Source organism: Nerophis ophidion, linkage group LG04 (genome assembly GCF_033978795.1).
Source record: "Nerophis ophidion isolate RoL-2023_Sa linkage group LG04, RoL_Noph_v1.0, whole genome shotgun sequence".
Lineage (NCBI taxonomy): Eukaryota > Metazoa > Chordata > Actinopteri > Syngnathiformes > Syngnathidae > Nerophis > Nerophis ophidion.
The window spans coordinates 64,253,202-64,269,164 of NC_084614.1; the positions used below are offsets into that span (position 1 = coordinate 64,253,202).

The 15,963-nt window shown below is 42.0% G+C and overlaps 1 protein-coding gene across 4 annotated transcripts in view; it reads left to right on the top strand.

Annotated features, from left to right (window-relative positions):
• Nucleotides 1–7,643: 7,643 nt before the first annotated feature.
• dbn1 (drebrin 1) overlaps nucleotides 7,644–15,963 on the top strand; it is a 97,479-nt gene continuing 89,159 nt past the window's right edge. For 2 of the 4 annotated variants that reach the window (XM_061898790.1, XM_061898791.1), the window contains exon 1: nucleotides 7,644–7,828. In XM_061898790.1, coding sequence (XP_061754774.1) covers nucleotides 7,746–7,828 — 83 coding nt within the window. In that variant the 5' untranslated portion in view covers nucleotides 7,644–7,745. The remainder of the gene's footprint in view (nucleotides 7,829–15,963) is intronic. The other 2 variants (XM_061898792.1, XM_061898794.1) reach the window with 2 other exon arrangements.

A 15,963-nucleotide genomic window follows, 5' to 3' on the forward strand; every position in this document is an offset into this window, starting at 1 on the left:
CTCCCTTTCTTCATTTATTTTTTATAGTCATAATTATGATTTTATTGACATCTATTTTTATTAACGTCTCTAGAAAAAGATTCAAAAGTAGTTTTTTTTAGATTCCAAAATATTATTTCCTTTTGATTAATTTCATTTATAGTTATTGCACAATTCTTCAAAAATATTATTTAATTTGTATTCTTTCATACTTAGTGGATTCCTTGTGTTCTGTTAACTAAATGTTTTGCTATGTTTAGTTTGTTATTCTTCATGAACTCAATTAATTATTTATTTGAATGCATTTCTATTATTGTTATTATTTTCACATAATTATTATCATTAATACTGTATTATTGTCTCCAGCAAAATATTATAGTATTTTTTTTTACTTTAAATGGATTCCCTAAATAATATTTCCCTTATAATTTATTAGTCATTGTTATTACAACATTTATATTTCTAAATTAAATTATGTGTATTTTTTAAATATTTTTTTTGCATATTTAGTCGACTAACTATTTGTCATGATTTTTTTTGTGTGTTTATCATTACCTTTTTATTGTTATTTATTTAGCTGAATAATGTTATCGTTATTCTTGAACTTTTCAGCAGATTTCTTAATTGTATTGCATTATTATTATTATTATTGTTGTTAGTAGTAGTAGTAGTAGTGTTTGTCTTTGTCTTCAGCAAAGTATTCAAAAGTTGTTGTTTTTTTAGTAAAAATGATTCCCTTAACAGTATTTATTTGTCTACTAAATGTATCCGTCAATATTAAACCTTTTAAAAATGGTATTAATTAATGGGAATTTATTTTCATATTTAGTGAATTCTTTATTATGTGCTATGATTTATGATGTTTTTGCCTATAATGCCTTTTGTTTTGTTTTTCTTTTGTTTTTCTTACTAAATCATTTTTATCATTGCTCATTAACTTTGCACAGATTTGCATTTTTTTGTTCATTATTGTTATGATTATTATTATTTGGCTTAACAGTACTATATTATCTGTAAATATTATTACTTTCATTTTCATTTTGTTTTTTTAAGTATTTAATGCCTCGCAAAATATTAGTACATTTTTTCTTACCTTTTTCTAACCTTTTTTTCTAACCTTTGCACAGATTTGCATTTTTTGTTCATTATTGTTATGATTATTATTATTTGTCTTAATAGTAATATATTATCTGTATACATCAATATTTTTATTTTTATTTTGTTTTTTTCCATCTATCCATCCATCTTCTTCCACTTATCCGAGGTCAGGTCGCGGGGGCAGCAGCCGAAGCAGGGAAGCCCAGACTTCCCTCTTCCCTGCCATTTCGTCTAGCTCTTCCTGGGGGATCCCGAGGCGTTTCCAGGCCAGCCATGACATAGTCTTCCCAATGTGTCCTGGGTCTTCCCCGTGGCCTCCTACCGGTTGGACCTAGGGAGGTGTTCGGGTGGCATCCTGAGCAGATGCCCGAACCACCTCATCTGGCTCCTCTCGATGTGGAGGAGCAGCGGCTTTACTTTGAGCTTCTCCCAGATGGCAGAGCTCCTCACACTATCTCTAAGGGAGAGCCCCGCCACCCGTGTACCCGTGATCTTATCCTTTCGGTCATGACCCAAAGCTCATGACCATAGGTGAGGATAGGATTTTAATTTTGTTTTTTTAAAAGTATTTAAAGGCGTACTGAAACCCACTACTACCGACCACGTAGTCTGATAGTTTATATATCAATGATGAAATATTAACATTGCAACACATGCCAATACGGCCTTTTTAGTTTACTAAATTGCAATTTTAAATTTCCCGCAAAGTGTCCTGTTGAAAACGTCGCGGAATGCTGACGTGTACGCGTGACGTCACGGTCTGTTAGAAAATATTAGCGCTGCGCACACACACAGCTAAAAGTCGTCTGCTTTAACCGCATAATTACACGGTATTTTGGACATCTGTGTTGCTGAATCCTTTGCAATTTGTTCAATTAATAATGGATAAGTCAAAGTAGAGAGATGGAGTTGGGAAGCTTTAGCCTTTAGCCACACAAACACACAGTGATTCCTTGTTTAAAATTCCCGGAAGTGAAACTTTAGTATGGATCAGAGCGGTCAAGCGAACATGGATCCCGACCAAATGTCAACCAGCAGTTTTCGGTGAGAAAATTGTGGTAAAAAGTCGCCACTTACCGGAGATCAGCTGAGCTTGTGCCGTTCGTACACCTGCCATCGACTTCCATCAGACACTGGCCTCAAGACACCCGTGGACACACCCTTCTGACTATCAGGTACTATTAAACTCACTAAAACACTAGCAACTCTATAGAAAGATAAGGGATTTCCCAGAATTATCGTAGAAAATGTGTCTAAAAACATCTGAATCTGTCCCAATGCAATTGCGTTTTTTGTTTTTTTTACTTGATTTCAAACATGAATCTTTCATCCTCGCTCAAATTAATGGGGGAATTGTCGTTTTCTCGGTCCGAATAGCTCTTTTTGTTGGAGCCTCCCATTATAAACAATGTGAATATGTGAGGAGCCATCAACGGGTGATGTCATCGTCTGCTACTTCCGGTAAAGGCAGGGCTTTTCTGTTTGCGACCAAAAGTTGCGAACTTAATCGTCAATGTTCTCTACTAAATCCTTTTAGCAAAAATATGGCAATATCGCGAAATGATCAAGTATGACACATAGAATGAACCTGCTATCCCCGTTTAACTAAGAAAATCTCATTTCAGTAGGCCTTTAATGCCTCGCAAAATATTAATAATTTTTTTCTAACCTTATGCTTGTTGAAATTTAGATTTTTTTCACTATCATCAACGTCAATTTGCACTAGTCTCTTTTAAAAACAAAAATAAATTAGATTTTTTTGTCTTTTACCGTTTATAGATCCTTCAAGTGTTATTTTTAATGCCTCATGACTTATAAAAGATGTGTACACAACATCATCATTATCCTTTTCAATTCTGTTTTGTGAATATAAATATGTCTCCAGTTGTTAAATTAATTCCTTAGATCAGGGGTCACCAACACGGTGCCCGCGGGCACCAGGTCGCCCGTAAGGACCAGATGAGTCGCCCGCTGGCCTGTTCTAAAAATAGCTCAAATAGCAGCACTTACCAGTGAGCTGCCTCTATTTTTTTTTTAATATTTATTTACTAGCAAGCTGGTCTCACTTTGCTCGACATTTTTAATTCTAAGAGAGACAAAACTTAAACAGAATTTGAAAATCCAAGAAAATATTTTAAAGACTTGGTCTTCACTTGTTTACATAAATTCATTTATTTTTTAACTTTGCTTCTTATAACTTTCAGAAAGACAATTTTAGAGAAAAAATACAACCTTAAAAATGATTTTAGGATTTTAAACACATATACCTTTTTAACTTTTAAATTCCTTCCTCCTATTTCCAAACAATTTAAGTCAATGTTCAAGTATTTATTTTAATTGTAAAGAATAATAAATAAATTTGGATTTAATTCTTCATTTTAGCTTCTGTTTTTTCGACGAAGAATATTTGTGAAATATTTTTTCAAACTTATTATGATTAAAATTAAAAAAAAATATTCTGGCATATCTAGAAAATCTGTAGAATCAAATTTAAATCTTATTTCAAAGTCTTTTTAATTTCTTTTAAAAAGAAATTTGTTCTGGAAAATCTAGAAGAAATAATGATTTGTCTTTGTTTGAAATATAGCTTGGTCCAATTTGTTATATATTCTAACAAAGTGCAGATTGGATTTTAACCTATTTAAAACATGTCATCAAAATTCTAAAATTAATCTTAATCAGGAAAAATTACTAATGATGTTCCATAAGTTCTTTTTTTAATTTTTTCAAAATGATTCGAATTAGCTAGTTTTTCCTCTTCATTTTTTTTTCAGTTGAATTTAGAATTTTAAAGAGTCGAAATTGAAGATAAACTGTTTCAAAATTAAATTTTCATTTTTTTCTTGTTTTTTTCCTCTTTTAACCCGTTCAATTAAGTGTTTTTTTCATCATTTATTCTCTATAAAAAACCTTCCGTAAAAGGAAAAAAAATGTACGACGGAGTAACAGACAGAAATACCCATTTTTTAAATAAATATATAAATTCATTTATTAAAGGTAAATTGAGCAAATTGGCTCTTTCTGGCAATTTATTTAAAGGTCTACTGAAATTAGATTTTCTTATTTAAACGGGGATAGCAGGTCCATTCTATGTGTCATACTTGATCATTTCGCGATTTTGCCATATTTTTGCTGAAAGGATTTAGTAGAGTTCAGAGGAAGTTCAGAGTTCGGGGAAGCCATGGAAAACGACTTCCGGACGGCTTCGAAGCGATTCTGGACCACCGTTTGCCGCCTCAGGAAGGGGAAGCAGTGCTCTATCAACACCGTGTATGGTGCGGATGGTGTTCTGCTGACCTCAACTGCGGATGTTGTGGATAGGTGGAAGGAATACTTCGAAGACCTCCTCAATCCCACCAACACATCTTCCTATGAGGAAGCAGTGCCTGGGGAATCTGTGGTGGACTCTCCTATTTCTGGGGCTGAGGTCGCTGAGGTAGTTAAAAAGCTCTTTGGTGGCAAGGCCCCAGGTGTGGATGAGATCCGCCCGGAGTTCCTTAAGGCTCTGGATGCTGTGGGGCTGTCTTGGTTGACAAGACTCTGCAGCATCGCGTGAACATCGGGGGCGGTGCCTCTGGATTGGCAGACCGGGGTGGTGGTTCCTCTCTTTAAGAAGGGGGACCGGAGGGTGTGTTCCAACTATCGTGGGATCACACTCCTCAGCCTTCCCGGTAAGGTTTATTCAGGTGTACTGGAGAGGAGGGTACGCCGGATGGTCGAACCTCGGATTCAGGAGGAGCAGTGTGGTTTTCGTCCTGGTCGTGGAACTGTGGACCAGCTCTTTACTCTCGGCGGGGTTCTTGAGGGTGCATGGGAGTTTGCCCAAACAGTCTACATGTGCTTTGTGGACTTGGAGAAGGCATTCGACCGTGTCCCTCGGGAAGTCCTGTGGGGAGTGCTCAGAGAGTATGGGGTATCGGACTGTCTTATTGTGGCGGTCCGCTCCCTGTACGATCAGTGCCAGAGCTTGGTCCGCATTGCCGGCAGTAAGTCCAACACGTTTCCAGTGAGGGTTGGACTCCGCCAAGGCTGTCCTTTGTCACCGATTCTGTTCATAACTTTTATGGACAGAATTTCTAGGCGCAGTCAAGGCGTTGAGGGATTCCGGTTTGGTGGCCACGGGATTAGGTCTCTGCTTTTTGCAGATGATGTGGTCCTGATGGCTCCATCTGACCGGGATCTTCAGCTCTCGCTGGATCGGTTCGCAGCCGAGTGTGAAGCGACCGGAATGAGAATCAGCACCTCCAAGTCCGAGTCCATGGTTCTCGCCCGGAAAAGGGTGGAATGCCATCTCCGGGTTGGGGAGGAGACACTGCCCCAAGTGGAGGAGTTCAAGTACCTAGGAGTTTTGTTCACGAGTGAGGGAAGAGTGGATCGTGAGATCGACAGGCGGATCTGTGCGGCTTCTTCAGTAATGCGGACGTTGTACCGATCCGTTGTGGTGAAGAAGGAGCTGAGCCGGAAGGCCCTTCCATCCATTTTTCTATCGCTTATTCCCTTTCGGGGTCGCGGGGGGCGCTGGCGCCTATCTCAGCTACAATCGGACGGAAGCGGGGTACACCCTGGACAAGTCGCCACCTCATCGCAGGGCCAACACAGATAGACAGACAACATTCACACTCACATTCACACACTAGGGCCAATTTAGTGTTGCCAATCAACCTATCCCCAGGTGCATGTCTTTGGAAGTGGGAGGAAGCCGGAGTACCCGGGGGGAACCCACGCATTCACGGGGAGAACATGCAAACTCCACACAGAAAGATCCAGAGTCTGGATTTGAACCCAAGACTGCAGGACCTTCGTATTGTGAGGCAGACGCACTAACCCCTCTGCCACCGTGAAGCCAGAGCTCTCAATTTACCGGTCGATCTACGTTCCCATCCTCACCTATGGTCATGAGCTTTGGGTCATGACCGAAAGGATAAGATCACGGGTACAAGCAGCCGAAATGAGTTTCCTCCGCCGTGTGGCGGGGCTCTCCCTTAGAGATAGGGTGAGAAGCTCTGCCATCCGGGAGGAACTCAAAGTAAAGCAGCTGCTCCTTCACATCGAGAGGAGCCAGATGAGGTGGTTCGGGCATCTGGTCAGGATGCCACCCGAACACCTCCCTAGGGAGGTGTTTAGGGCACGTCCAACCGGTAGGAGGCCACGGGGAAGACCCGGGACACGTTGGGAAGACTATGTCTCCCGGCTGGCCTGGGAACACCTCGGGATCCCCCGGGAAGAGCTAGACGAAGTGGCTGGGGAGAGGGAAGTCTGGGCTTCCCTGCTTAGGCTGTTGCCCCCGCGACCCGACCCGACCTCGGAAGAAGATGGATGGATGGATGGATGGATGGATTTAGTAGAGAACATCCACGATAAAGTTTGCAACTGGAGAAAATCCCTGCCTCTACCGGAAGTCGCAGACGATGACGTCACATGTTGATGGCTCCTCACATATTCACATTGATTTTAATGGGAGCCTCCAACAAAAACAGCTATTCGGACAGAGAAAACGACAATTTCCCCATTAATTTGAGCGAGGATGAAAGATTCGTGTTTGAGGATATTGATAGCGACGGACTGGAAAAAAAAAAAAATCAATTAAAAAAAACAAAAAAAAAAACGCGATTGCAATCGCGTTGCATTGAGACATATTCATATGTTTTTAGAGGCATTTACTAGGAAAATTCTGGGAAATCCCTTGTCTTTCTATTGTGTTGCTAGTGTTTTAGTGAGTTTAACAGTACCTGATAGTCGGAAGTATACGTCCACGGCCGGGTGTTGACGCGCAGTGTCTCGGGGAAGTCAAGGGCAGCTGTATGGGAGGCGCAATCTCAGCTGATATCCGGTAAGCAGCGACTTCTTAACCATAATTTTCTCACCGAAACCCGCTAGTTGACAAGTGGTCGGGATCCATGTCCGCTGTGATCCATAGTAAAGTGTCAACTCCGTGAATTTTAAACAAGGAATCACCGTGTGTTTGTGTGGCTAAAGGCTAAAGCTTCCCAACTCCGTCTTTCTACTTTGACTCCTCCAATTTTAATTGAACAAATTGCAAAAGATTCAGTAACACAGATCTCCAAAATACTGTGTAATTGTGCCTTTAAAGCAGACGACTTTTAGCTGTGTGTGTGTGCAGCGCTCATATTCATAACAGCCCGTGACGTCACGCGTACACGTCATCATTACGCAACGTTTTCAAGAAAAAAGTCCCGGGAAATTTAAAATTGTAATTTAGTAAACTAAAAAGGCCGTATTGGCATGTGTTGCAATGTTAATATTTCATCATTGATATATAAACTATCAGACTGTTTGGTGGGTAGTAGTGGGTTTCAGCAGGCCTTTAAGTGTGTATCAAACTAGTAGCCCTTCGCATTAATCATTAACTTAGATATTAGGACATGCATCTTTCTGGGTTTTTTTTTTCATTGCCTTCTGCTCACTGTTATGATTTGCTGTGATGTACTTTTTGGGGATATTTGACAGCACAGAAACGTTCACGTGGCACAAGCGGGCTTATCAGATGTAAGGTTCCGGCGCTAGGACCTCTCGGCCACCGTGACGTTTCCCTTTGTCTCCCCCACTCAGGACTTCCTCCTCCTGCTGCTGCCGCCGCCGCCTCAGAGGGGCTCATTCCGCGTCTTTTCTCCCATCAGCAGCGGCCTGGATGCTCGCCGGGTTCGAACATGGCTGTGAATCTCGCAAAGAACAGACTGGCTCTGCTCACCGCCTACCAGGACGTCATTGACGAAACTTCCGACACTGACTGGTGAGTCCAGCGTGGCCCCTCCGCCCCTCCTCCCACGAACCTGCTCTCATCTTCGGGATGCTCAATCTTTTTGTGTGCGTCCCGATGAGGATGCTGGGTTAAGTCCCGTCGCAGCGTCCATTTAAAATCCAAAGTGTGACTACTTATCACAGCCTTAATAGTGGAACTCCATGGTTGTTCCAGCCCACTCGTGTTTTTTGCACTGCAGTAAGCTGGAAGCAATTTTTGACTTGCCACAAAAAAAAAAAAAAAAAATTACAGGATGAGCTCCTGCATCCCCAAAATGAGGGCGACGAAGGAAGGAAGAGAGGGGCGAGGCTCGTAGAGGGTTGGTTTGGTGAAGAAGAAGGAGGAGGATGACGAAGAGGGGGGTTTCCATCATCCCCTTTGTGGCCTTACACCAGTGTGTTCCAAGTTTTTAGCTGATAAGGTTAGGAAACAACACATTTTTGTAGGTCGTGATGGCCTCGTGGATATTTTATGCAACACAAGTATCCATCCATCCATCTTCTTCCGCTTATCTGAGGTCGGGTCGCGGGGGCAGCAGCCTAAGCAAAGAAACCCAGACATCCCTCTCCCCAGCCACTTCATTTAGCTCTTCCCGGGGGATCCCGAGGCGTTCCCAGGCCAGCCGGGAGACATAGTCTTCCCCGTGGCCTCCTACCGGTTGGACGTGCCCTAAACACCTCCCTAGGGAGGCGTTTGGGTGGTATCCTGATCAGATGCCCAAGTCACCTCATCTGGCTCCTCTCGATGTGGAGGAGCAGCGGCTTTACGTTGAGCTCCTCCCGGATGGCAGAGCTTCTCACCCTATCTCTAAGGGAGAGCCCCGCCACCCGGCGGAGGAAACTCATTTCGGCCGCTTATACCCGTGATCTTGTCCTTTCGGTCATGACCCAAAGCTCATGACCATAGGTCAGGATGGAAACGTAGATCGACCGGTAAATTGAGAGCTTTGCCTTCCGGCTCAGCTCCTTCTTCACCACAACGGATCGATACAACGTCCGCATTACTGAAGACGCCGCACCAAGACGCCGCTACTTGTGTATAACATATCATCTTTTGATATGTTATATATTTTTTGGGGGGGGGGGTCATATAAAGCTATTGATAGCGCCTTGCATGGCAGTTCCCTCCATCAGTGTGTGAATGTGTGTGTGAATGGGTAAATGTGGAAGTAGTGTCAAAGCGCTTTGAGTACCCTGAAGGTAGAAAAGCGCTATACAAGTACAACCCATTTATTTATTTATTTATATTGTTAATGTTGAGGCTGAGGTCGCTGAGGTAGTTAAAAAGCTCCTCGGTGGCAAGGCCCCAGGGGTGGACGAGATCCGCCCGGATTTCCTTAAGGCTCTGGATGCTGTGGGGCTGTCTTGGTTGACAAGACTTTGTGAAGTGAAGTGAATTATATTTATATAGCGCTTTTCTCAAGTGACTCAAAGCGCTTTACATAGTGACACCCAATATCTAAGTTACATTTAAACCAGTGTGGGTGGCACTGGGAGCAGGTGGCTAAAGTGTCTTGCCCAAGGACACAACGGCAGTAACTAGGATGGCACAAGCGGGAATCGAACCTGCAACCCTTAAGTTGCTGGCACGGCCACTCTACCAACCGAGCTATTCCGCCCCGTCGCGTGGACATCGGGGGCGGTACCTCTGGATTGGCAGACCGGGGTGGTGGTTCCTCTCTTTAAGAAGGGGGAATCCAGACCGGGGTGGTGGTTCCTCTCTTTAAGAAGGGGGACGGAGGGTGTGTTCCAACTATCGTGGGATCACACTCCTCAGCCTTCCCGGTAAGGTTTATTCAGGTGTACTGGAGAAGAGGCTACGACGGATAGTCGAACCTCGGATTCAGGAGGAACAGTGTGGTTTTCGTCCTGGTCGTGGAACTGTGGACCAGCTCTATACTCTCGGCAGGGTTCTTGAGGGTGCATGGGAGTTTGCCCAACCAGTCTACATGTGCTTTGTAGACTTGGAGAAGGCATTCGACCGTGTCCCTCGGGAAGTCCTGTGGGGAGTGCTCAGAGAGTATGGGGTATCGGACTGTCTTATTGTGGCGGTCCGCTCCCTGTACGATCAGTGCCAGAGCTTGGTCCGCATTGCCGGCAGTAAGTCGAACACATTTCCAGTGAGGGTTGGACTACGCCAAGGCTGTCCTTTGTCACCGATTCTGTTCATAACTTTTATGGACAGAATTTCTAGCCCCAGTCAAGGCGTTGAGGGGTTCCGGTTTGGTAACCGCAGGATTAGGTCTCTGCTTTTTGCAGATGATGTGGTCCTGATGGCTTCATCTGACCGGGATCTTCAGCTCTCGCTGGATCGGTTCGCAGCCGAGTGTGAAGCGACCGGAATGAGAATCAGCACCTCCAAGTCCGAGTCCATGGTTCTCGCCCGGAAAAGGGTGGAATGCCATCTCCGGGTTGGGGAGGACGTCACGGGCTGTTAGGAATATGAGCGCTGCACACACACACACACAGCAAAATGTCGTCTGCTTTAACTGCATAATTACACAGTATTTTGGAGATCTGTGTTGCTCAATCTTTTGCAATTTGTTCAATTGATATTGGAGAAGTCAAAGTAGAAAGACGGAGTTGGGAAGCTTTAGCCTTTAGCCACACAAACACACGGGGATTCCTTGTTTAAAATTCACAGAGGTGAAACTTTACTATGGATCAGAGCGGACATGGATCCCAACCGAATGTCAACCAGCAGGTTTCTGTGAGAAAATTGTGGTTAAAAAGTCGCTTCTTACTGGATATCAGCTGAGCTTGTGCCGCCCATAGCTGCCGTCGACTTCCCTGAGACACTGGAGACACATTTCCGACTATCAGGTACTGTTAAACTCACTAAAACACTAGCAACACAATAGAAAGATAAGGGATTTCCCAGAATTATCCTAGTAAATGTCTCTAAAAACATATGAATCCGTCTCAATGCAATCACGTTTTTTTTTAACTTGTTTTTTTTTCTTTTTTTTTTTCTAGTCCGTCGCTATCAATATCCTCAAACACAAATCTTTCATCTTCGCTCAAATTAATGGGGAAATTGTCGTTTTCTCTGTCCGAATAGCTGTTTTTGTTGGAGGCTCCCATTAAAATCAATGTGAATATGTGAGGAGCCATCAACATGTGACGTCATCGTCTGCGACTTCCAGTAAAGGCAGGGCTTTTCTCCAGTTGCGAACTTTATCGTGGATGTTCTCTACTAAATCCTTTCAGGAAAAATATGGCAATATCGCGAAATGATCAAGTATGACACATAGAATGGACCTGCTATCCCCGTTTAAATAAGAAAATCTCATTTCAGTAGGCCTTTAAAGGCCTACTGAAACCCACTACTACCGACCACACAGTCTGATAGTTTATATATCAATGATGAAATATTAACATTGCAACACATGCTAATACGGCCTTTTTAGTTTACTAAATTGCAATTTTAAATTTCGCGCGAAGTATCCTGTTGAAAATGTCGGTATGATGAAGGGTGCGCGTGACTTCTCGGATTGTAGCGGACATTTTGTTCCAGCCCGATCCCAGCTATAACTCGTCTGCTTTAATCGCATAATTACACAGTATTGTGGACATCTGTGTTGCTGAATCTTTTGCAATTTGTTCAATTAAAAATGGAGACGTCAAAGAAGAAATATGTAGGTGGGAAGCAGTGTATTGCGGCTACCTTTAGCAACACAAACACAGCCGGTGTTTCCTTGTTTACATTGCCGAAGGTGAAGCTTTACTATGGAACAGAGCGGTCAAGCATACATGCTTCTCTACCACATGTCAACCGGCAAGTTTCGGTGAGAAAATTGTGGTAATAAGTCGGCTCTTACCGTAGACATGAGCAGAGTTCGCGTCGTTCCTCGTGCACCTGTCAAAGAGGCAGCTGCCACACCCCTCCGACTTTCAGGTACGAATATATAATCTCACTAAAACACTAGTAACACAATAAGCTGATAAGGGATTTTCCAGAATTATCCTAGTAAATGTGTCTAATAACATCTGAATCGCTCCCACTGCCCTCTCTTTTTTTTTTTCTAGTCCTTCACTCTTACTATCCTCATCCACAAATCTTTCATCCTCGCTCAAATTAACGGGGAAATCGTCGCTTTCTCGGTCCGAATCGCTCTCGCTGCTGGTGGCCAAGATTGTAAACAATATGCGGATGTGAGGAGCTCCACAACCCGTGACGTCACGCGCACATCGTCTGCTACTTCCGGTACAGGCAAGGCTTTTTTTTATCAGCGACCAAAAGTTGCAAACTTTATCGTCGATGTTCCCTACTAGATCCTTTCAGTAAAAATATTGCAATATCGCGAAATGATCAAGTATGACAAATAGAATGGACCTGCTATCCCCGTTTAAATAAGAAAATCTCATTTCAGTAGGCCTTTAATTGCTTCCATGACGCAGCTCTGAAGTCAAAACACTTGTATCTCAAATCAGTGTCACCCATATAAATTAAATGCAAATCAATGTTTTTGGTGGCCCTCCCCCACCCCCAAAAGCCACAATTTCCACATGTAGCGTGCCTTTTAACAACAAACTTTAAATATGAAATATCGTATAAAACAATACAACAGAAGATACGAACAATGAGGTGATATAGTAACAGCCTACACCGTTTACCTTGGAGTGTGCCCTTACACTTTGTCTCCTTCCAGCTTCTTCTCCATCAAACACACCATCAGCAGCTTTTCTGTATTTTCTTGGTTATATGTGTGCTGTTTAGATATTTTGTAAACATTTTTGCCTGGTATTATCGACTCTTTCTGCTTCAGCATGGTGCAGACTAGCAGTGGTACGCTCCAATGGCGTATACACTCGGGTTTTTGATGTTTTCTTTTTTTAAGTCAATGAATATCACCCACTTTTTCTTCTCAGCTCTGTCCTTTACAATCACTTTCTTCCTTCCAATGCTTGGAAAGACAAAGTTATGTTGATTTCTTGCTATAAGCAAATGCTTGCGAGTGCGACCAGATGTTTTGGTCGGCTCTTACGGGGTTCACTGGGACTTTTATTACGCCAACAAATGTCGGGCATTCTTGCAACACACATTTTTGCTTTCGACTTAAAGCATAACAATTAGCTGAGAGACACAATCATTAAGTTGGGACACTGTTGATTTGAGGTATCACTCTATACTCGTGCAGCACGAGGACTGCTCAGTCAGCAATATTACCTTGGCATCATTTTTTAAAGTCCAAAATACATTTTGCTGATACTCTAAATAAAAGCTACTATCATTTTTAAAGGCAAATAACAAAAAAAATTACATTGAGAGGTTGCCCACAGCCACAACTGTCAATTCTAATAATTTTTGAAAAGGCAGTTATCGGAGACTCTGTGGTACATTTACTCTCATTGAGAGGTGAGGAGAGGGCGGGGGGAATTTTAATAGGTGCAATTTTGGTTAAAATTTTTAAATAAAGTCATATTTCGCACCCTGCTTTCCGCCCATGTGCAGCTGAGATAGGCTCCAGCAACCTCCACGACCCCAAACGGGACAAGCGGTGGAAAAATGGATGGATGGATGGATACTTTTAAATATATTGTTACAGCATGGTGGAACAGGGGTTAGTGCTTGTGCCTCACAACACAAAGGTCCTGAGTTCAATTCCAGGCTCGGGATCTTTCTGTGGGGAGTTTGCATGTTCTCCCCGTGACTGCGTGGGTTCCCTCCGGGTACTCCGGCTTCCTCCCACCTCCAAAAACATTGCACCTTTGGGATAGGTTGAGTGGCAACACTAAATTGGCCCTACTGTGTGAATGTTGTCTGTCTATCTGTGTTGGCCCTGCGATGAGGTGGAGACTTGTCCAGGGTGTGGGCCGCTTTCCGCCCGATTGCAGCGGAGATAGGCTCCAGCACCCCCCACTAACCCGAAAGGGACAAGCGGTAGGAAATGGATGGATGGATGTTATTAACAAGATGGACAGCGCCCCTGCTGGCTGCAGCCTGGTAGTGCACTCAGATTTTCCTCAATTGCTTCAAGACGCAATTAATCGGTTTCACGCGATCGATAGAATTCTTAATAATCAATTATAATGCTGATGCTTAATTGGTTAGCACCTTTTTAGCATTCGCAAAGCAAAACTTATATATTTTTTAAATTAAATATTACAATATAATTTTATCGGCCCCAAATGTACTGGTCTTGAGCTCTGCTCCTGCAGTTTTTCCTCTATCCTGCCAAATAACCAACACGGCCATCGTTTAAGTTTTTATTCTGGATAGAAGCCACGGCGAGCATCTGTGATTATCAGTGCTGACACCGAAATCTGTTCACGTCACCAAGCTGTGGCCATTAAACAAAAATCAATACATGGTGCCCCTCTATTGTTGTTTAACTATCACTATTTAAATCCAACCCCACACATCATGGACTCCATCTTAAATAGATATGGCATGTACTTTTATGTTTGCCCTTCTGGTCTGGAATGATTTGTATATGTGTGTGTGGGTGTGTGCATGTGTGCATATGTGCGTGTGCGTGTGTGTGTGTGTGTGTGTGTGTGTGTGTGTGTGTGTGTGTGTGTGTGTGTACGACAAAAAGTAAATTATTCCTTCCAGGGGCCGATCGAGCAAAAGGTAAAAAAGTCATTGGCATAGGTCATATTTGACTTTCAGCAAACGTTTAGTTAAAGTGTAACTTATTGTCCTTGATTGTGACATGTTTTTGTTTTTTTAGAAAAGTACACGGTTATGGTTTAGTTGATTTCGGACATGTTTAAGTATTAAGTACCGCAAGTCATTTTTTCCATGTCCAAATAACGTCTCAAGTCTTTCGTCCCAAGTCCGAGCCAAGTCTCGAGTTTTAAATAACTGAAATGAAAGTTTTCGCATCAAATGTACGGTTATCTGAGATAACACTGCAGTGCTGTGTTTTTTTTAATTTGGAGTATGTACTGTACTATACCATCTATTAATGTTATCAATTAATAATGATCAATGACTAATTGTCTGCCTCGATTGTAACTTTTTTTAGCTTTTAAGTAAAATATAACACTTAGGACTGTGTTTCTATTCTTTGTGTCATGTTAGCTAGCAGATATTAGCATGCTATAACTTCCATTCATCCATTTTCTACCGCTTATTCCCTTTGTCAGAAAAAAACGTGTATTTGTGTCACTAACCGTGTTCAGAAAATTACTTTAACAAAGTAATACATTTTAGTTACTCATTACTTTACCAAAAAGTAATTGTATTGTTAACGGAATTACTATTTAATAAATGTCATTAATTACTACCAAAAGTAAGTAATGTGTCATTTTGAAAATAAAAAATACATGGCATATGCTGATGGACGTTTCATGAAGGCAGAAAATGTGTTTATGTGTGATGTGTAACGTCAGCGAAAGCACACTTTGAGCAGGATTTTAACAGCGTTAGTTTACCGACAGTGAATAAAGAGATTGAATCATATCTTCCTTTTCCACATACAGGGGTATTGTAGGATTACAGGCTTGTCACTTCAATCATTAACTTGTTGTTCATTATTACGTTGTAGTAGTAATGTGTATGTGTGCGTGTATTACATGTTGTTTACTGCGTCATGTTGCTTTCTATTTGAAATCCAGTTCATTTTAGTATGGTGCTGGTTGTTTCATTAGTAAAAAGATATTACCTGCATTTAACTTGCTTTGCTTCTGACGCTATCTTGTTGACATAAAACCACATAAAAATTAGCGTGCTACATTACATCAAATGCATCATTAACGGCGTTGCAACATACATAAGAGTAATTAATTAGATTATTTGTTACTAGTAAAAGTAATAGCGTTTGTATTCTTAAGAGCGTTATTACAAATATTGGTAAGAGATTATTATTTGTTTCCCTAATTTTAGATACAAAGTATAGTTAGTTAAAGTCAACACAACTTGAATTTTCCATTGAACTTATTAAACAGAGATGGTTGCTGTTATGGTGGATGCACGATCATGTTCAAAGTGTCGCTTTTGTTATTGCTAATTTGTCCGGAAGTACGTTTAGCATCAGTGTGTGCTAAACTTCCTTTGTGTCCATCTGTATTTTTACAGCAGCTGAAGTATTCCCAAACAGCCAATTTTGTCATTTTAGTTGAGGGGAAAGCCGAAAAAGCTGCCTTCAGCAGGAGGCTAATTTCCCTTTTACCCAACCA